This window comes from Cebidichthys violaceus, unplaced genomic scaffold, assembly GCF_023349555.1.
Source record: "Cebidichthys violaceus isolate CVI_PGR_0920_01 unplaced genomic scaffold, fCebVio1.0.p SCAF_22, whole genome shotgun sequence".
In the NCBI taxonomy this organism is placed as follows: Eukaryota; Metazoa; Chordata; class Actinopteri; order Perciformes; family Stichaeidae; genus Cebidichthys; species Cebidichthys violaceus.
This window is the reverse complement of record NW_027176395.1, coordinates 10877953-10899683: the sequence shown is the minus strand read 5'-3', so window position 1 is coordinate 10899683 and position 21731 is coordinate 10877953. Positions and strand designations below refer to the sequence as shown.

Genomic DNA, 21731 nt, shown 5'->3' with positions numbered 1-21731 from the left:
CGTGGTAGGAATTGTGATTGCAACTATCATCCAAACACACTACTGTGTAGAGACTACTATATATGTTGATCAATACATAAGATATGTTATCCCCTTTGCCAAAGCACATCCTGAGACACAGACACAATAAATGCAGATGCTTTATCTTATGAAAAGTAGACAGGGTCTCAACGCTGAAGGAACAAAGTGCCCTGCTGTCATTTTATTAGCAATTCAAAAAATGCTTTCTGCTGTTATACTCTTTCTCTGAGTTTACCAATCAGAACCATGACAGGGAAACTTGTCTGCTTTCTTTAGGCATTCTTTAAAACCCAGCATGTACTGTATTCTTGAATATTTGAGATAGATTGTGCAATATTAGTCTCTATGTCTTTCCCTCCATATCAAATACAGACGGTTCTTCACTAAACCTTGTCTAAAAGAGAACAGATGGACCAGGAAATGAGATCTGGAAACAAGCCTGAACCGTAATGCTTTGATTCATCATTAGATTTCACTTTTTTCGGCTTAAGGTAGAATTCACTGGGGATGACTCACCAGTATTCAATCCAACTCCAACAAACGTTTCGGTAATAGCTCTGAACAATTTAAAATATTGGGATAATAGATACATTAGAGTAGTCAAATCGTAGGTTTGAATTTTCTAGATTGCTAACATCACAGAACCAAAAGCCAGACCACCCGGACAAGAGATAAATACTGCTGTATCTCCAGAGGGACCATTAGTAATGGAGGTTCGTTAGGGAGATACAATTACAGCAAGTTGGTATGAAGTCAGTGGTGACAGTACATTGTATAACCTTCAACGCTTCATATTGTTCTTCTTCCACTCCCAGCTTCAAGTATCCCAGAACACACACATTCAGTTTTTAATACCTGTACGGTGCAGTAAGAAATTAGGAAGCACTTGACAACATTATTTATTTAAATGGTGTAAGTGCAACAGAATAATTTGGGAATGTTAACAAAACTTTAAAAATTATAATTTATTTTTTAATTAGAAGAGAATTACAACAAAATTCATCGACAGCAGTTTAACAGTTTACAAGTGTGTTTAGGAAGTAAAAATGCGCACGCACACTGTTATCCCAGAAGAGTACATAGTTTGTTTGACCTGCTGTCTGAGTTGTTTGATTAAAATTGAACATCATGACAACTTATTTTGTCGGCAAACCTAGCTGGCAACCTCTCCTAAACATTAGCAGATGTATTTTCTTGATGGGTTGTTGTATGTGTTTGGCAGGCAGCTCTTGTCCCCTCTTCCCGGTACCAGCACTTAATCTTTTAGTGGTAAAGATATGTTTGAAGATTATGGTAAGACAGGCAGTGTATACGCTTTAACACATTTGACCTTGTGCGAATGATCAAAAAGCACTACCGTCTTGTTCCCACAAACAGGCTATCACTAACCATTTCTTTCTAAAAGTATGTGACCCAGGTTTGACACAGGTTGTTTTTTGTTTAAAGATTTCTGTTCCAGGCACATCAGTTTAGGTCATCTTGAAGAAGTAAGTGTTGAGGAATGTGCTTTGTTTTGACTGTTTGAAATACCGGCGCATACTATGATTATATCCAGATTAGGTTACAATGAGGTCTTCGTGTATTAACACTCACCAGAGTTTTGGCACACGCAGCAGGTTTTGTATGCATTGTATCTCTTGTACTTCAAAATAATGACCCGACACCACCTCTTTTGTCTCTCGCTTTAATTGACAGACATATTTACCTTATTTTATGTGTGTTTTGTTACTTATTCCTCCAATGAATAAATGCAAGCCAACAACCAAATATTTATGAGAATATTTCAGTTTTAGCTTTGAGCCTGGTAGAGTCCTGCTGCAACACAATCAGTTCAGGTTTTACATGACCAGTAGGGAGACATGAAAGGCTGATGGGAAGTCCGCTCTGTGGCATCAGAGTAGGGGAGAAGCCTCAGGTCGGTGCCCCAGTGTAATTAAATATTTCCTTTTATCCGTGGGCTCGGGCTCTAGAGGAATGTCTACTATGTGGGCTGGGGCTTAGCCTCAATAGCTGGGTTATTAAGTGGTCCATGGAGCACTGGGTGATGGACGAGCTCAGGGGGTCACAATGTGGAATACAGGCCTCACAAGAGACCTTGTGTTTCTCCCCTGGATGTGCACAGGAGCAGAAAGCTAGATGAGAAAGAGAAACCCAATGAGCTGCCTCAGTGGAAAGTGTGATTGCGTTACCTCTTTACCTCTGTGTTTTTCCTTGGTTTCTTTTCAAGAGGATTCTAAGATGTATTGCTTGTGATTAAATGTAGGTGTGAAACCATTTATCACTTGCTATAAGACAAACAAATATATATCCTGCATTGGATGTAGTCCTTTGTTTTTTCTAAGTGACATGGTTCAGCAAATCAGCATTCTTTGCCCCTGCTTTTCCAATGGCTTCCATTCCTCCTAAATGACCCTCATTTTCAGCATTTCTTTTTTTTATCTTCTTTCCTTTTCTTTATCTGCAGCTCTGATTTTACTCTGTGATAACTTCATGTTACTTCATTTATCAACTCCTCAAGCTGCAGTCGGCACGTCAGACATGTCTGAGTGATCAGTAGCATGTTTGCACTGTATCATAAGCTGTCAACGGGGCATCACATCACCCCAACACCAAAGTGTTGCTGTCTCAGCATGTTACAGTGCAGTTGATGTGATTCAAGTTTAGTGTAACTGTGATCTCAACAGAATAAAGAAACTAGAGCACTGAGATCACATTTAAATATTATTGTTTAGATTACACAAACCTTGTGGCAGTGCAGTAATGTAGTGAAACTATTTGTTTCAACATGAAATGACTGATTCTTTTAGTGTTTTGTTCAATCATATGACAGCTATTACATTTGGAGTAACCCATGTTGTGTTGCAGACAGGTAACTGGCTAAGTATTAATTTACAATGTCATATTATTGCTTACATATTGTGCATATACACTCCATACCTTTTTATCAATAAAATGGGGAGTAATACATTTGCTGATCATTCCAGTTCAGCCACAATCTTTAATAAATAGATTCTTAAATAAATAATGAATTTCTGAGTTGCTTTGATTCAAACTGAACTCAAAAAAAGCTTTTGTGCCTCAAATGCAAGTTTTCATTTTGGATGTCTGACGCACATGATTTGTCAAGCCTCCAGAATCCTTTTAAAGTGTTGTCCTTGGGTGAGTGTTATAATTGGATGGATAACAGATGTGACTGGAGGCGAATGGCAGCTATGTTTAAAAAAGCTCATTTGGGTTTTTAATTCTTACTGTTTAAGAGAACTCAGATGAAAGGGATGACTTTCAAAGGTTCCTTTCTGAACATATGGTTTGAAAAATTATACAAACATGGGGTCATAAATGCCATTTAAGTCATTATTCGGTTAATCACAATGCAAACTTTTTTATTTAATGTAAAAATTACATTTCTTTTTCAACGACTCCCAGTCGCCTCCTGGTGTTTTTTGTCATTTTAACAGCCATTAACAGTAACCTATTAAATATTCCCACTGTGAAGGTTTACAACTTAGATCAGTGGTGCATGAAAAAGTAGGAACGTTTCCTTGTAACATCACACTCAGTTGTCAGATTACTGTGACAGACAAATATATTTTTTGATCACTGCAATTTTGGTCGTGATTAAAATTGGATGGTTACTGTCTACTGCTCGCACACTAAAACAATTATTTTTATGGAATAAAGATTTTTAGCCATTTAGGATTTGAACTTTGAAAATCAAACTTAAAGTTGATATAAATTATACGACACTAAGGTTTATAGTAAGTCCGATTTTTTTTTTTAACTGTTCACTGCTCCATTGTTAGTGTTGTGTTAAGCACGTAGCGTCTGTATCTGCTGTAAGAGCACAAAGCTGATCTCTATTCTACAGCTATTATTCACCGTGCTATATGCACTCCTTTTTACTATTGGTGCCTTGCCACTGCATGGGCACTATCCTATCGGAGGCCAACTTGTACACAGCAGTCACTGTGTTTTCGAACACATGAATAGACTGTAGAGGCCTTTGTGCCGGGGTGTTGTTGCAAGTCTAGCCAGTGCCGTGGTTCATTCCAGTGACAGCTTCTTTCTGAAGATAACGGCGTGTTCCAGCTAAAGCAGAGCGGGAGCAACTTTAAAATAGACCTGTAATCATAGACCCAGGCAGGGAAAAGTGTTAGACAGGCTCTCGACAACAGCTCTAATGCAGCAACACAGCAAAATTCAACCTGTGATGCAAACTGTTTGAATATTTACCTTGCACCATGGTGTCCTTGCTACCAAGATACTTATAGCAGGATATCATTTCAAAAAACACTTAGTGGTTCAAACCCCCACTCTGCTTCTACATCAAACTCATCTAATATTTCCTAAACTTTTTAGAATCATCGTGTCCTGCATGAGGCTGATGATTCATGTGGAGTCAGCTGTTTAGTGTGTCCATACACATATGATCTATCCCTTTAAGTCATATCTGGCCTTCGTCCAAGCCCAACAAACAGTAGTACTTTTACCATTAGCATTTCCTACTGTCTTAATGAGATCCAAATGACTTTGAGTCAAAATTGCATGTGGACTGTCCTTACTCGCTGTCCCTGTATGAACTTGGCCAGGTGCCAGCCTCATCTTCTCAGGTGTCTTTTGTGCCATGCAAATGAGATTTGCCATGGCAACCTCACTGTCGGAGCACTGCAGAGCCAGTTGAGTGCTAACTGAGGATGGGTCTGATTTGTCAGGAGATCCTTAGCCCACCTGCTTGAGATATATGTTGTGAAAAGCTTCTTCAAAGTAGGACAGATGGGAGAGTCAAATGATTAAAAACATGACATCATCTTTTAAGCTTGATTAACCGGGTATCTTCAAACTGTAATTAGAAATTGTAATATAAATGTACAAATCTGTTTAGCAACACAATCACAGATGAGGATCTGTGGATACAAAGTTCAGTAAAGTTGTGACACTCAATATTAATTTCATTTTATGTTTTAAGAAGCAGCAAAAGTGGCTTTAAAGGCTTCATTTTGTCATGATGCTACAGTACTGACGATATGGATGTACTGTATGACATTCTATGATTTCCCAGCTAATGTTGGCTTGATGTATAAGCTGTGCAATGTACAAAATGTGTGTACAAGTGTAGTGTGCACTCCTCCACACTTTCAACTTGTGCATGAGTTACTTCACTTTTTCGAGCTGGGTGAGTCTTGGAATAACATATCCTTCCAAGGGCCACACAGTGCCTCCCTGACTGAACAGTTACACGTTATCTTCCATATCTGATGTGATCTTTTGTTATTCCGTGGTTTGGGTTTGTTCTCGGATGGCCCGAAGTCCTGATGTTTATCATATTTTTGGCTTGTGGATGGAGATTTTTGGTAAGCGTCAGTGTTGACATGAGAATTAAGTTGTATTATATCAGTGAAAGAAAGTTATTGATGTTATGCACATGAGGGTGGTCCTTAATATTCTGTTTGCTCTCATGGTGTCATTGGCAAGCTCCAATGTTTCTGCATTAATCCCATAGCTTTTCCATGCTCACTATAGCATTGGTTGTACTGGATTATATTTGTTTCCATAGTACTGTACTATATTAAACATTTCCATAAACGCTGTATGCATTCATAGTCGACAACCTGCACACTTCTCACATGATCCTATATGTCATTTCTGCTTTTGATAGAATTCCTCTTTGTTCTCACATTTTTCTATTAACCACAAGCTATGATAATATTTCCTTTAGGAAAAGCTGATCCTGAGAGAGTTTCGTCTCTGATGTCTGCAGTCTGTGACTAGTACAGTACGAGTTTTCTTTCAGGCCTCATAGCCAAAAATAACAAGGGACTGATTGACAGGAGGAAGTGAGAGCATGTCACCATCAGAGCACGACAAGGGAGCAGAACAGGAACCCCTTCCTTGGCCTTTCTCTGACAGCCCACATGGAAACAATGGCTTTGGCAGCCTCTCAATGGCTGTGGGCTTTCCTTGTTTTTAGATACATAATGTAGTGTTTTATTTCTCATTCTCATAACGTTTATTATGCTTTCACATTGTGTTCAGGGTGTGTTTGTGATTATTATGTTTGCTTTGTAAAAGTGAAACAAGTCCGGGGAACGTGTTGCATTACAGTTTCATATTTGATCCACTTCAGTTCAAGTACAGGAATGGGATCTGCATCTGCATATTCACTCGGTACAGAAGTTCCAGCTCAGGGAACTTTGGCCTGTGAATCTTAGTCTAAACTCATCAGCATTCAAATTCAAATTGCACATGTAGGAGTGGTGGTCTGGGTGTTGTCTGATTTAATAGTCTCGCTGAGCAACGTTACAAAATACAATATCAAAAAGAAGCTTACTGCAACAGTGGTGGTATAATGTCAGCATGTCTAATGACATGAAACTATTTTTTTACTCCCTTCTATGATTTTCTCATCAGTGGTTGTATCCCGGCTTGCCTCTGTCATTATTTTTCTTGAGATCTCTAAATTCATTTTTTTCTCCACACTCATAATATCATTTGCTGGTTGAATATATCATGAGAGAAACTTGAGGTTTCATTTTAGTAGGAGGGCTTGAGCGTACATTTTCTCACAGTCTTAGGCTTGATTGTTGTTCCAAAAAAGCCGTCTCTTTTAACTTTCAGTTTAATATGCAGAGGAGCAACTCAGACAAGGTGGAAGTCAACAACTGAATATGAAATGGATTTGAGAGGCACAAAGGTGTCTGGCAGTTTGATTAAGAACTCTGCGTTGATGTGTTGACAATTTAGCTCCATGGCCTTGAGACCGCAGTTCTTTCACATTTTCACTGAGGCATTTCAGCAGTCGGGCTCAGTGTAATGTCAGAATTTTATTGAACAAAAAACCCCGCCAAATGGTACTACCAGATTGCGACTGAACATGTCGTACATTTTCCTCCCCATGTGAGTAACGGATAATTAAAGTCAATATACTAATGCAGGAATGTGTTAGTCAAAGCCTCTCAGACTCAAGGGTCACACTCATTCATAATCATCATTGATATTTTCTTTTTTTATCTATTATGTTTTACGGTATGCTGTAAGAGCAAGCATTTGCAACCGTTGAGCCTTGACATGAATGGCTGCTACAGTAAAACTACTGTTACTGCATTTTTAGAATGTGAGTCGTGATATGTCATTCCCCTGCGGTGACTGATTGTTCTGCTTTGAGTCACAGTACATTTTGCTGTTAGCAAACATAGTCTGTGCTTGTGTACAGCTTGGCATATTCACCTTGGAAGGAAGAGCACACTTTTCACATAGGACTTGACTGAAACAGTTTGTTGATAAGTTATTTACTTTACAAAAAAGTCAAACATTCATTGGTTGGAGCTACTAAAATCTGACGATGTCCTGCTTTTGTCTGTTTGATTTTAGAGTTGTTTTGATACCGATTGTAGGAACGGAAATGCCTCAGGTACAGCCTAAAATGATGGCTGCCAATATCACATTACCATATCATATGTCAACACATTAATGCTACACAAGAACAACACGTGTCACCCGCTACCCGATCCGTACATCCTGGCCAATTGGTACTGCCCATGTGTAACTGTAAATTGAATATCTTTTTGTTTGTTCACAATTTATCAGACAAAACAAGCAATTTGAGCACATGAACTTGGACTCTGGGTACTTGTGATGGGCTTTTAGAGCATTTTGTGACATTTTATAAACTTGTCAAATTCATTCTGATGAAAATGATCATTAGTTCCAGCCCCATAGGGTTGGACATTTCTGGTAGAATAAGACAGAGGCAAGAGAAAGATGGTTTCTAGTTGAATTCATACTGCACTAGTCCTTCATCTCCCAGCTACCAGTCCTGCACTTATCAAGTGACCGCAATAAAACCTCCTTTCAACTGTATCAGTTTGGAGCAAGTAGTGTTTCTGTGCTATAGTATATCATCTGCCACAAATGTAGCTCAGAGACAAATTAGTCTCGCTGAGAATTGGTTGACCTTAGTTTCAAGACTCCTACTCTTCAACACACTGGTTCATTACATGCAGCTGTCACCCTGTACCCTTCATGACATTTTTTAGAGCTTCTATTGGCCCTCTGTGTGACCCAAGACTGATCTGATCACTCACTTCATCTGTTTGTCATGGTTCTGGCGGTCTGTTTGAGTAAAAATATATTCTCAAGAAAAGACTAGACAGAAATGACTGCCAATCTGTATTGTATCAGTTTGCCTGTGTCTGTCTGTTCCACCCTGCAGCCTCAGGCCAGCTCCTCAAGTATTAACAGCAGCTGTCTAAATGGATACACAAAACACATCAAAACACCCCTCCTCTCAGGGGAATTGTTTTACTGAATGTATCACCTGATGTAACATTCAGCCCTTCCTATATTTTCAAAATCCTTTCCAGAGAAATGAGGTGTGGTACATCTTTCAAAAAAATAAACCTGAACAAAAGGCAAAATGTAACATGGCAACCAGCAGGGATGCTCGTGGTTGTTTTGGAGAGATGAGAAGCAGAGGGAAGAGTGACAGCAGTGAAAATGACCCGAACACTTCACTGTTTCTGAGATGACACAATGGGAAATGTGGGAAAGTGGAAGTAGAGGTTCGCTGCCGGGGTTAAAAAAGCAACACGGGGGCATGTAAAAAAAGGGGATCAGTATCCAGCCACACACACATCCAGCAGTTCTGACACACGAGAGAACTATGAGCTTCGATGATCTGTAAACAATGGTTATGTCTGTATGTTAAGAGTCGTCAATGGGAATACAACTGAAAGTACTGCAATGCTGAGATGAATGGGGCTAAGGACACAATAATATTATTGGACAGGAGGTGAAAAGTCAGAAGCACCTCTGTTAGTTAATTCAATGTTTAGCATGTCACAAGTCCTGTAGGACAAGTGCATTAGGTCATATACCAAAGAACACAGAAGAATAATTTTTAAGTAACAAGACTTTTTTCTGAATTGTATAAATGTTATGAACCCTTATTTTTGTTTAGCATGATTGTTATTGCATCAACTGATGAAGCTCCTAATAACTGTAATGGAAGCACAATGTAACGCCACTGTTGGTTTGTGTTATCGTTATGTCCATTTTTCTGTTGTGACTTGTTTATACCTCCATGATTGAACACAGTGCAATTTGTTAACCACTTAGTCAGCAGAGCAGTAGAAGAAATCACCTTTCTTAGAGAGACATGAGTTGTGTCCAGCACAGTGTAAAAATACTCAGCAAGTTCTGCTTTGGCAGGAATAATGTAACCAAGAGTTTATGTTCTTTAAACCATTATGTGTGAAAAAAAACAACATTATTTATGTAACTGGAATAGAAGAGAAACTCATTGTGTAATGTATTTCATATACAAATATTGCACACAATTTAGCAGGATAAATGTATAAGCCACAGGGTTTGTCTGTTCATGGTTAGGCTGTGTCTTCTCATAGGAAATGTTGTCATGGTCTCTGTTGCTATTGGCTCCAAAAGTGAAATGTCCATTGTTAAAGGCTGCCTTTGTTTCTGCCGCCCACAGAAGGACCTTGTACTTTTGCTTGACTCGAATATTCCTCATCTTATGACCTGAACTTTCCATTCACCCTAATCCAAACCTTTCTAAGTACATAATAAACATTGAGGCTACAAGTTACACAGAAAGCTCATATTCTGGAATTTTATGTTGCTGTTAAATCTTATCTGGTGTGTTTTATTGTTTTTGTTCTCACAGTGACAAATAAGAAACCCTCCCATGTATCCATCACTAAGGTGAAGCAGTTCCAAGGATCTTCTGCCTTCGTAAAAAGGTCACAGTGGACAATCGACCAGTTACGACAAGTCAATGGCATTGACCCGAACAAAGTATGTTATTTCCCATCCCCTTCAACCATTGCTATACAACCAACTATTTCATAGCCAGGAGATTTTTTGGCGTTAACATGACTATTGGTAATACAAAAGTTTTGTACGCCTTTCACCATTTCTTTCCTTAATAGTTTCGATGTTTCTTTTCCCTGACCTCACACACTCACTTCCCACTCATGTCTCTCTCTCACTGTTATTCCTTCCAAGGACTGTCCAGAGTTTGACCTCATGTTCGAGAATGCTTTTGACCAGTGGGTTGCTGGTTCAGCAGGAGAGAAGTGCACCTTCATCCAGATTCTTCACCACACCTGCCAGCGCTACAGCGCAGCAAGGAAACCAGAGTTTGTCAACTGTCAGTCCAAACTGCTGGGGGGTAAGACGGTTAAAATAACACAGCTAACTGTCCTGGTTAATATTACTGTTCAGAACACAGTGGCTCTGCCTCACTCACTGCTGTCACACTGTGCTGTAAGCCAATTTGAATCTGATTATGTACAATGACAACCAGCACCTGGTGTGTATGAAAATGCATGCTTATTTCTCGTACACAGCATCTGTTGGGTGTTCTGCTGAAGTGAGGTCAGTGAGGATGGCCAACAAAATGTATCAGCTGTGACTCAAAGCTTCTGATACAGATCAACTGGTTTAAAGCACATAGAAATACTCAATACAACACTAAGTAATAATTTCCCCTAATTTATGTGATTTTGACACATTTCATTGTGTGTTTTAAGTGTGACACTCATTATTTTCAATTGGTTTCCACTCTTCAAAATAACATGAAATGCCACGGTAAGAGCTGTTAATTAAAAGCTAACTTCCCTCTTTAAAAGGAATATTTAATTCATGCCCGAATAATATGTGAAGACAGGCTGATCAAATAAGTCAAAGCACAACCAATTCCCAAATGTTTAAGACATGTAAAATGTGAATCTTAATTCACATATTTGATAATTTCCTGCCTGCAAATTGTGTGTTTGTTACACAGGAGGTGAAGGGCTGTGGTGTTGGCTGATGGTTTCCTCTACAGCGAAACCCAATAGGGAATGCAGCATCTTGAGCGGTTTATTCAGATATTGATCTGTTTACTCCCAACCCTCATCTTTAAACACCATTCGACCTGTTGTATTATTCATGGCATTATTTATGGGTACGCATTACAAACCTGACTCCTGCTGGGTGTCCATCTGCCCCACATACTCAAGAATCAATTACCGGATACATATTTTGAAGAGAAAATGGTTTACTTGTAATTAGATCTCCCTCCTACTTGGAAAACTATGTCCGTATTTAACTTGCTTAAACTGACCCTGGTGCATATTATAGTCTCTGTATGTGTAGGTGGGAAGGTAGTGCAGTCCCTGAGAGCACCGTACACAGGGGTCTTTAGAGTAGGATGGATTATGGAGTGCAATTGTTACAAATTGACCACACGCCTCCAGTAGATCTGAAAATTACACTTAGAGGCCCTCACGCATTGTTTTCGTGGATGATTATACGATACTTAGCACTGCCTCTGATAAAATGCTTCTAATATGAATGAATTTACCCACGAAAACTACATGTCCTATTTAAAATACAGTTTTTTGAAAGAAACAACCCTGTTTTGTAGTAAACAGCTATTGACACGTGCTCTAAGTCCATCTAGCCAATGATCTGATAATGAGCTCCTGGCTCTCAGTGAGTAGAGGATGTTGTGTGTGATAGACTTAAAAGTTGACCGTTCACCACGCACATTGTGACAGGAGAAACGGAAAGGATGCCAACCTGCTGCCAACTCTGTCCACTCCAGTTTAAGTCTCACACCAGTGCAAAACAAAGATCATGACGCTGCTCAGGTGTGGGACCATAACTGTGGAAGACTCTTATCTGCAGAATCCCCCGGGATGGCAACATCCGGAAAAGGTAGTTTGTATTAAACCACAATAATGTACATTAACTATTGAAACCATTGTTAAGGACCCTAGATGGACAAGATTGTTTTGCCACTCAAGATAGGGAGCATAAAATGATTGAACGCGATATTGGTTGTCAGTTTCTCCATGTCTTTTTGTAGGCCAACCCCAGAAGTTAACATTGCACTGGTTCCCTTGGCAAAAAGCCAATGAAATTTTTCCACTGGATTTTGGATGATTGCAGAAAATGAGCTCTGTGGTTAACACAAGTACATGATACTTAAAGCGTAAGAAGCAATCGACAAGTAAAAAGTCAACGCTAAACAAACTAAACCACTGTCTCATGACTTCACGTAACCACCACTAAGCTAAAGGCGGACTAGTGTTTGGCATGATGCCGTTTAGTAGTCTCATTCAGCCACTTTTTTAAAGATACTTAAACGCTTCTAAAATTCACAGATGGGGTATTTACTGACACATCTTATGCCCTAGAAAATGTTGAAATCTCTTTAGCTTTTGTTAGCCACAAACCTTATTTCAGGCATCTAACCAAAAACCCATTTAAAAAAAAAACGTTGACTTCGAGACGGGAAATTAAAAATTAAAAGTTAAAAATGATTGCTATGCAGACAGCAGTCAACTTATCCATGCATTGTATCAGTGAAGTAAAAATGTTAACACTTAATCATCAGGCGATATCACCCCGAGTCTTATAATGCTAAATATGTGATTGAGTCATAAAAGCACCTGTTAAATGAATTGTTGTTTAAATGGTTTGCACTATAATATCAACTCCACTCTAGATTTGAATTAAATTCAGGAAAGATATTTTGTAACATCTTTGATTTGTTCTTCTTGGTTTAACTCTAAGTGAAGTGATTTTGCAGAGTTTTAGACTGCTGTCAGAGCCGTATACAGTTTCTGATCCTTGATGGGGTATGTAATTGGTCCAGAAATAATAATTTGTTAATTGCCTTGTTATCAGTGCCGACTTGGGCTGCTGCCCACACTGTACCCTCCTGAGCTTTTCTATCTCACTGGCACGTATTCATGACTGGATTCTAAACACATTTTTAAATCTGTAAGAACTGTAATCTGTAACAACTGTAAGAACAGTTGTTTACGCTAAATGCTCTTGGGGAATTTTCATTGTTAGGAAGGTTTACAATCAATTGATGACTAATCAAACAGTTACCAGTTTCCCAGTTTTTGCATGACATTTACAACTGAACCCTCAATACTTAACTTGTGTATTAATAATTCAAAAAACGGTAACCCCTCTTGACTAATTTCCAAACTTGTTTTCAACATTAAAGCTAACTATGACGTTTGATATTTTCTCATCACAGAAGACCAAGCTGTAGATTCAGTCATTTTCCGTTGCAAGGTCTATTTGAACAGAATGCGGAAAGAATTTGTTGCACGCCACGGGCATCTACTAAGACGAGGTAAGCCAGTACAGTAAAGTATGCAAAAGTACTTGGAATAAATTGACCCTTACTAAAAAGTGTTGTAAGTAAGTAAGTAGAACATCTAAAGCAGTACTTGCACTTACAAGATCTGACTACACTAAATTAGGTCATGACACAATGTTGGATTTAAAAATAGTTTGAAACAAAGCCTTTCCCTGCCTTCTGAACTGAGGGCTCTGTGCTTGGCTCTCAGGGACTGTGTTGTCAAGTTTAAAGACATAGTGAAGTTAATATTTACACACACAGAGCTTGCCTCTGTATGCTCCCAGTGAGCACAAGGTCAACATTTCCCTGGTTTGTGTTTTCACTGTGGGGGTTGACCTCATGCTGAAAAGGATTTTAAGTTTACATCCAAAGGTTATGTGAGTTATGTTCACTGTCCTTGCCCCTTACTGTCAGACTGTGTGCAGAGTCACTGAGTAATGCTTTGCAGAGGTAAATCACGTTTTGACGTACGAGGGCAGTACAATGACAGAGTGCTTCTTCCCTAATGGCTTCCTCAGTATTCTGTACTTCTGTATATCATTTCACACATTAACATTTAAGCTTAGACAAGATTATGATGAAATTGATGACCGTTTAATGTATTGTGTGCTGCTGACATTTATCTGCTGATTAAAGCTACTGAGAATAGGCTGTTCATGAATGCCTATTAGCTATTTTTCTGCCAGTGACGGCGCGCCTCCCTTGTACATTCAGTACAGAATGTTCCACGTTTGTCCCCATTGGTGTCCTTACTTAATGCCTTGCTTTTTAACCAGCAAGACAGTGACTAAAGGCCGACTGAGCGATCGAGGTCAAGCCTTTCCCCTCATGAAATAATGTCAGGGCTGAGTGATGCCTTGCTTTTATCTGAGTGGTTAACCAATGGTTTTAAGGAGTCATTCAGGCCACGCATCTGCCTCACTCCAAAGTTAAAAAGTGCCTGTAGGACACATAAATATGTATTTCAAATTAAATAAAATGTATTTCAAGAAGAGCAAACACTATCTTTTCATATAATGAATTAATGACTATTTATAATAGGATAATTTGTCCCAAACCTCAGCACTGGATGACACATTTTACATTAACTATTGAATAATAGTGCAATGGATTTTATGTAGGCCAAAGATGATGCCAAGCAAGTCAAAGTCCTGAATGCCTTTGGTGGTGGGGAAGGGGAGGAGCAACATTGTGGTGATTATAAGAAAATGATATAATGAGGCACATACTTTGTGTGTATGCAGTTTGTATTTCACAGAGAGAGAGAGAGTGGTATCAGAGAATGACGGAAATGTACAGATTGCTTAATGATTTGGAAATGTAGAGGGTTTGGGAGTGACCATTGAAAGTGAGGAATGAAGAGAAAAGTGATTGGGGTTTCATTATGCTGCTGCAGATAATGTCAAGATTTGCATTAATGAAATGGCAGCAGGGTTTTTCTTGCTGCAGGAGGTGCATAGCTGTGTTTTTAGGCTCTTACGAAGTTGATTACGGTTGCTGTTTCTTGTTTTTTTTCTCATTTTATACATCATTATTTTACTGTACGCATAATCTGTTTGAAATTGCAAAGTAGCAGCAGTGATTCTTTAAGCCTCTGCTTTATTTATAATAGACTTGCATTTCTAGTTTTTTATGTACTCTGTAGCAAACGGACTCTTGCCCAATAGCATGTATCCTCACAACAATATATGATTTAAAGATAAATTAAAAGATGTTATTTTGTCACAGTTACACTGAAACTGTAAATACAGTTGTGGTTCAGGTGGAATTCATCATAAAATTGCAATTATCATACGGAACTGTATAATATTCCTTGCACTCTTCTTTGGTAACTTTTATGGCTGCCCGTTCTCTACTTTGTGATAACTTCTAGAAGCAGCAAAAGGGTTTTTTGCTGATTTAGGTTGAAAATGTTATTGTCTTATATATTGTATTATTATTATTATTATTATTATTGATACAATATTAAATGTTTAACATATTGAAACAGACACATTTGACATGATCCTGTATTCATTAATTTTAAATCAACCATAAATTGAAATATGTTCTCTTTTTTTAAAAGTATTTGACTGTATAGATCAGTTTTGTGCATTTTTTCCTGCTGTATACAGATTTAATGTGATTTTATACTTGAACTAGTACAGTAAAATGTAATCATGTTGCATGTCTTCTCTGTGACCTGGAAGTACAAAAATCTACAAGCAGAAACTTGGAAATTAAGGTCCAGGTTGAAAATAACTGCAATTACTGAGTACTTCAGAGTGGAGAGGCTCTCGGTAGGTAGGTGCAGCTATGTGAAGAGTTGGGATTACTTTCAGAAATTCTTAACAGAATGCTTCATATATTTCTTTGGATGACTAGCGAAATCCCTCTGGTAATATCAGGGTATTAAGGAGAATTATTGATGGAACTTGTCGAAGTGCAGTATGTGCTCGCTAATACTTAGGAAGTTATTATAAGACACTCTCTCCCTTCAAACACCCCCACATTATACCCCACACCATTATCCTGGAACAGTGATAATAGGATCATATACACTGCCAGAGTGAGCGTATTACAAGCACTGTGACATGTTCTGTACTGTTTGAATGGATCTTTTTGTGTAGGTGTGTTTGTTCTTGAAGGTAACCATTGAATCTAATCTATGCCATATACTTTGCGAGTAAGTGTGACTTGGCTGTCAGCGTCTCGTAAAGTGTAGCTGAAATGTTCCTGTTGATAACCATCAGTTTATTTTCATCAGCAGCACAGCCTGTGATCTTCTGCCTGCAGCAGAACTGGAAAAGGAGGGGTTTACTTTGAATGAACTCTCCCTTCATGTTATGTTTGTCTTTGCTTATAGTTTCTATTTTCTGGAATATTTTGTTTTTGTTCAGTCTCCATTGTTAAAGAAACCCTGGCTTGATATGATAGTATGGGATATGACAACAAAATTCCTCCTGCATTGTTGAGAGAGGCGTGCCATAGGACCAGCCTCGTACTATAGCTCATTCTTAATCAACAATGCAAGTTGACAAAAATCATCACAGAAAGCCCCTCTTGTAGATGTACCAGTCATCAGAATCATAACAGAAAAAATTCTCCTGCGTCATTAAAAGGACTGTAATATTATCAGTAAACCTCCAAAGTAACACGAGTAGCTGATAACATTGATAACACTGATCAGCTCCCATTTCAAGTTAAGAGTCACTAAGGCTCACAGCGAGGCCACCACATAACATAATTTACTCCTACATATCTTTCATTCACCTCCTGATGCTGCAGCCCTTTCATGAGCTTTCCAGAACATCTCCTTTTACTGTAATTACATTCTCCACTGGGGGAGCCCACGCTGCAGCCCGACACTGATCTCTGGTGAGAAGAAAGCCACCAGAGAAAGGAAAATAAGAGTGCAGACAAATGAAGGGAGATGTTCTCTGAGTGTATGGTGGGGAAGGGTTGTGAGAGTCGGGGTTATATTGAGGATGATGGCAGTATCACTCCCTGGGTTCTTCCTGAGGAGGAGGGAATAAAGAGGAATCTGTCTGAAGGTGAAAAGGTTTTTTTCTATAGTGGCAACCTAAAGCTTCTCAGTGAAAGTATTTTTTTTCAGGGATGTGTTTTAGCCTATGCAAACCAGAAAGCCCTTTTTAAATGTATGATAATTACACATGAACTTTGCTTTGCTTTCCCATAAAGTAAATATTACATTCACGCTGTAGTTGTAGACTATGGAGTTCTTGTATGCCGTATACTGCTACCAAAGGAAAAAGCAATCCTGACAGGTGTGAAGTGTATTTCATCATCTGTCAAGATGTGTTTGTCATGTGCAATGTGTCCTCCACTCTGTGGTTCATTTAAAGTAATCTCTGGAAAAAGAAAGGCCTTGTGTGTGCGTTTCCATTCTCTTTTGTGTGTGTAGCTGTGGGGATGAACATCTATACATCCGTCTGTGTGTCTGCAACACAGGTGTGTCTCTGCATGAACTGCTTTGACTTTATCAAGTTAACTTATTTTAAAGGAACACCAGCTGCTTTCGGGCTGTCATATAACCCTCTGCAGTAGCGCTAGCTGTCCCAATTATCTGTCACTCAGCCTACCTACTTTGATGCCATGGGACATACGCTCACTGTATTGCAATTTCCTGTGGGAGTAGATCGAATCTGGCTTGTCAAGTCTTAATACAGCCAGTACCATCAAGCTTTGATCGTTCCGTTTCTTCTCCTCAAACTCATTTGCTGTATTTCCAAAGATATAGACCCTGGAAAAATCAAATCTAGCTTATCTTTCCACTGGGTGTTTGTTGTGTTTTTCTTTATTATTTTTCACCTCATCACTTTTTAAAGTTAGGTAAGAGTTGACAGTGTAGTTGGGGATTTGACCATGCTGGACCGGCTTCACCAAATCAATAACCTGAAGATATCTGTTCTAGAAGGCAGAATATTGTTCCCCTAGTCATTTTTGGGGTTTTTCTTCTAAATGCTGGGAACCCTGTGGTGCCACTCTGGTGGTGTAATTAAAATGACATGTCAGGAACTTTCCACCGGATTGAAATGCTCTGTATTGCCTACAAAGAGAAAGCAGCATGAAGATTGCTGTTTTGAGGCTTGTTGCTAGCGTAGCGCATAACGGCAGTCCCGACGTGCGGTAGATTAATGGCTTGTCAGAGGAAACATCTGCAGGGCTGCCACAGTTATCGGAAGATGTGTTCTCTGTCTTATATCCACTACTGGATCTCAAGGGCTGCCCATGCAGCCAAGCTCATAGCATCTCTTTATTACAATATAGTGAGGAGGAGGGGAGGAGAGGAGAGGAATGACATGACATGCTTTCTTAAATCCGGTGTTGTTGTTGCTTGATTAAAAGGTTAATTCTACTTGATCTTTCCCTGAAGTAGATCAACTTTGAAGGAAACTCATTAGCCACCTTACCATGTTGCACCTGAAGGAAGCCATTTACTGCTTCATTTATTACAACTGGTCTCTTAAATTCAATTGTTCAACTAGGGAATCACAATTCTTTCCCCATTTGTCTTTTCTTTCCTCTTTCTCTTCCCACTTTTCTTCTTCACTTGTCTTGGCTCTGTCTTGCCTCTTCACCCCCAACCCTTATCTGCAGGTAACAGTATACTACACTCAGCGGCAGACAGTGTGACGAGTGCTGTACAAAAGGCCAGCCAGGCTCTGAATGAACGCGGCGAGCGATTAGGTCGGGCTGAGGAGAGGACTGCAGACATGATGAACAGTGCTGAACAGTTCTCTGTTACTGCACAGAAGGTGAGGCAATATGTTAGCAAGATACATTACAATGCATGGCATCAGGATGGCCTTACTGAATTTAATTTAATTCAGCACATGGTGGAATATCTTTTTAGAATCTTTAAGTCAATGTGTGTTCAGCTAAAATATCAAACATTTTACTTAAACCTGAGGATATTTGCTTCATTATGACATCCGCCTCTCAGCAGTGGTGCTCTCTGCCCTGTGGAGATAATAGTCTTTTTCTTCTTCCCTCATTTACTCTAACTTCAGTAGTGTTCCCTCATCCTACATCGATCCTCCCATATCTTCTTGTTTGTCAGCAAAACTAATTGCATGCTATTTAATAAGGCTATTGGCATAATATGTTTTTTTTTTTACTGCAAAACAAAAAACTCTATTGCTTTGTAATGAGCGCACTTGATTATGATCATATCTGTCTCTCTAATAGCACACAGTCTATGACTTTAATAGCGCATAGTATCTTGTATAAGATACTATGTCTTGTTGTTAGTGGATAGCCTTCACTGAGACATGTGCCATCTAAAGTGGGATGTCAATATCCTTTAATAGTACAGCTATCCATTGCCTACTGAATGTTTTGAACGATGCATAAAGCCAGGCTAGTGATGGTGGGTTAATTGGAAGACATTTCAAAAGCCTTGCATGGCCCTCTTACTGTTCAAAGATGAGCTTCCCCATTGGGATGTATTACAAAAACTGTGATAAGCAAAGCGAAATGCTAGGCTCTGGTGGTTTCAGGACTGTAGAACCCCTGTGTAGAACCCCTCATTTGCTGGCGTTTCTCATTTCACTTGCTGTCATTAGCTTTTATATATTTTTTGTGTTATCACTTATCATTTGTCTTGCACATTATAATCAATACTCATACTTTTGCATGTCTGTTAAAAGCTTTTGGTGGCCTTGCAGACAATTACTGATGAATTGACACAACCGTCTTTATTTTATCCATTCCTTTTTTCTTCTGAGGATTGCTTTTACAATGCATGTGTTGTAAGTAGCTTCAAATCATAGTGTCTGCAGTACTGTAAGAGGGTCACCTTGACTCTTTTTCTCTTAGTTCACTTCTGCAAATCCATCTCTGCGCCTCACTTTGTGTCAGCAGCCGATTTCACCGCTTTGCTTTTAAACATACCCGTCATCTCTGTGTGCTGCTCTACTGCCCCCACTTGCTCGATCTGTAGAATTCAGTTCTCCTACTCTACACTAACATACTCCATACTCTGCAGTGTGTAGCAGTCTGTGCCCTTCAATGACTGTGTGTGTGTGTGTGTGTGTGTGTGTGTGTGTGTGTGTGTGTGTGTGTGTGTGTGTGTCGTAGCTTTGTATTAGATCGGTGGCCCTGGCCATCTGTCTAACGAGCCTCCAGCTAAGCCCATTTAGAACTAAGAGATAAATGAAGTTGCATTGTCATTGCATTAATACAAAAATACCATCACCCCTGGCTGCCTTCCAGTACCTGTATAATAAACCCTCCTTAACAGCTTTTTCTCCTTGAGTGGAACTTTTCTAAAATATTAAATCAAATCTGTGCCTTTCCTGTTTTACTCACTGTGCTCGCTATTGCATGTATTGTTACAAATGCAGTACTTGGTGTTTTTAGCTAGCATTTGGCTGATGGGATAAATCAAAATTCTCATTGTATTATCTTGCAACCCCCCCACCCTGATTTTTCTACAGCTCGCCATGAAGCACAAGTGTTAGACCACTGCCAAAACCAACTGAGGGGTGGGGTTGGGGGGATGGGTCACCAATCGCCAGTCGCTGTACAGGAGAAGGATTCCAGATTTTATTCTTTTTAAAAGATTTAATATGATTACTATTGTTAACAATGTTAACATTTGAATGTTTTGGATTGTTGATTTCTGGCGCATCTTCTGATTGTGACGCTTTGAACTGGGGAGAGGAAGAGAGGTAACCAACGGTGCTGCAGACCGTCAGCAGAATGTTTCATGCTTCTGTTTGCCAAAAAAAGTCACAGGCCATGACTGTATTTGATAAACACCTTCCCTTTTCATATGCTCGAACATTTATGTAAGAGTATACATGCTGACAAGTCATTATCAGCAATCACTCCAAGATGAGGAACAGCTTGTCTCGTTATTAATTAATTGTTGACAGTTATTTATGAGCACTGCAGTGATTATGCAGTCTGATTTATGAGTAGCGGACCCTCTCATGGGTTTCACAGGTGTGACTGTGGATTTGGCCTGAACATCAATAAATCCCAAAGTGTTTATTTTCAATTTAATGTTTCCTTCGCTCTTCACTCTTGGACATTGTAGTCATTCGGTCTCTTGTTCCGTCCATCATTTCAAAAATGTATCAAAACAGTGTTAGTCAAAATGTTTTCAACATTATATTTCATAAACTGCTTATGATATAATATACAATATATAACAACCGGGAAATATACTAGTCCTCTGTCAGATTTGTCTACCATTCACAAACAACCAAAACTACATGGAATACAGTTACCAACATTTTTTGAAGTGTACTTGAAGAACTGTGTTTCGGACATAAGCTTTTTAGGTATAATAATTTATGTTAAATTCAGTAAACCAGCTTTGCATTGTAAAAAGCAAAACACGTATTTCTTCTAGTATCTCGTGTCTGTAGATCTAATTTGTCACATGAACATGGGATGTTTTGAAATGACTCTCGGCTGTGTTTCAACTTTTAACATTCAGTAGTAATACCTGATTCTTTTTTGGTAAAATTTGGGTTGGTCATTATAGAGATGTGTAAACTGATAAAAGACAAAATGTCTCGAATATGAGCAGCAGTGTGTACTAGTTTATTTTTTGTGTCTGTGCTCTCACCTTGACTGTAACTTTGGCTTCCTCACTTGCAAGATCCCGTCTTCACAATCGAGATGCATTTGATTATTTTCATGTTTTGAATTTTATAATTCATAATGTTATAATGCACTGACGACCTAATCTTGCAGAGCGCTGTTGAGTTCACGCTGAAACGTTCCAGTTGCCTAACTCTTAGTGTGCTTTTGTTCCTCTCTCTAACACTTTGGATGTTTATTGTTTTAATAAAGAAATGTATACAGATATTTTATATTATTGTCAGTGTCCTTTTTATAACTTTTCAACAGTTCCGTCAAACAATGGAATCAGAAGTTGTATATATATTTTTTGGGGTGTTCTTTATCATTGTTATTGCTTCTGATTCTCTATAATACTCCATAAATGCTGACTGTCATTTTGAGTCAAATGTTAACGCACGTTAATATGACTTCTTGTCTTTGTGTCTTAGATCTAGTTTTAGCGGTT

The 21731-nt window shown here is 38.9% G+C and overlaps 1 protein-coding gene across 2 annotated transcripts in view; it reads left to right on the top strand.

Annotated features, from left to right (window-relative positions):
* The window catches only part of stxbp6 (syntaxin binding protein 6 (amisyn)), a 56640-nt gene extending 35124 nt beyond the window's left edge, over positions 1-21516 (top strand). The window contains exons 3-7 of one of the 2 annotated variants that reach the window (XM_068717881.1): positions 9701-9831; positions 10042-10207; positions 13079-13177; positions 18287-18444; positions 20128-21516. In XM_068717881.1, coding sequence (XP_068573982.1) covers positions 9701-9831; positions 10042-10207; positions 13079-13177; positions 18287-18444; positions 20128-20151 — 578 coding nt within the window. In that variant the 3' untranslated portion in view covers positions 20152-21516. The remainder of the gene's footprint in view (positions 1-9700; positions 9832-10041; positions 10208-13078; positions 13178-18286; positions 18445-20127) is intronic. The other variant, XM_068717882.1, reaches the window with a different exon arrangement.
* Positions 21517-21731: the final 215 nt, after the last annotated feature.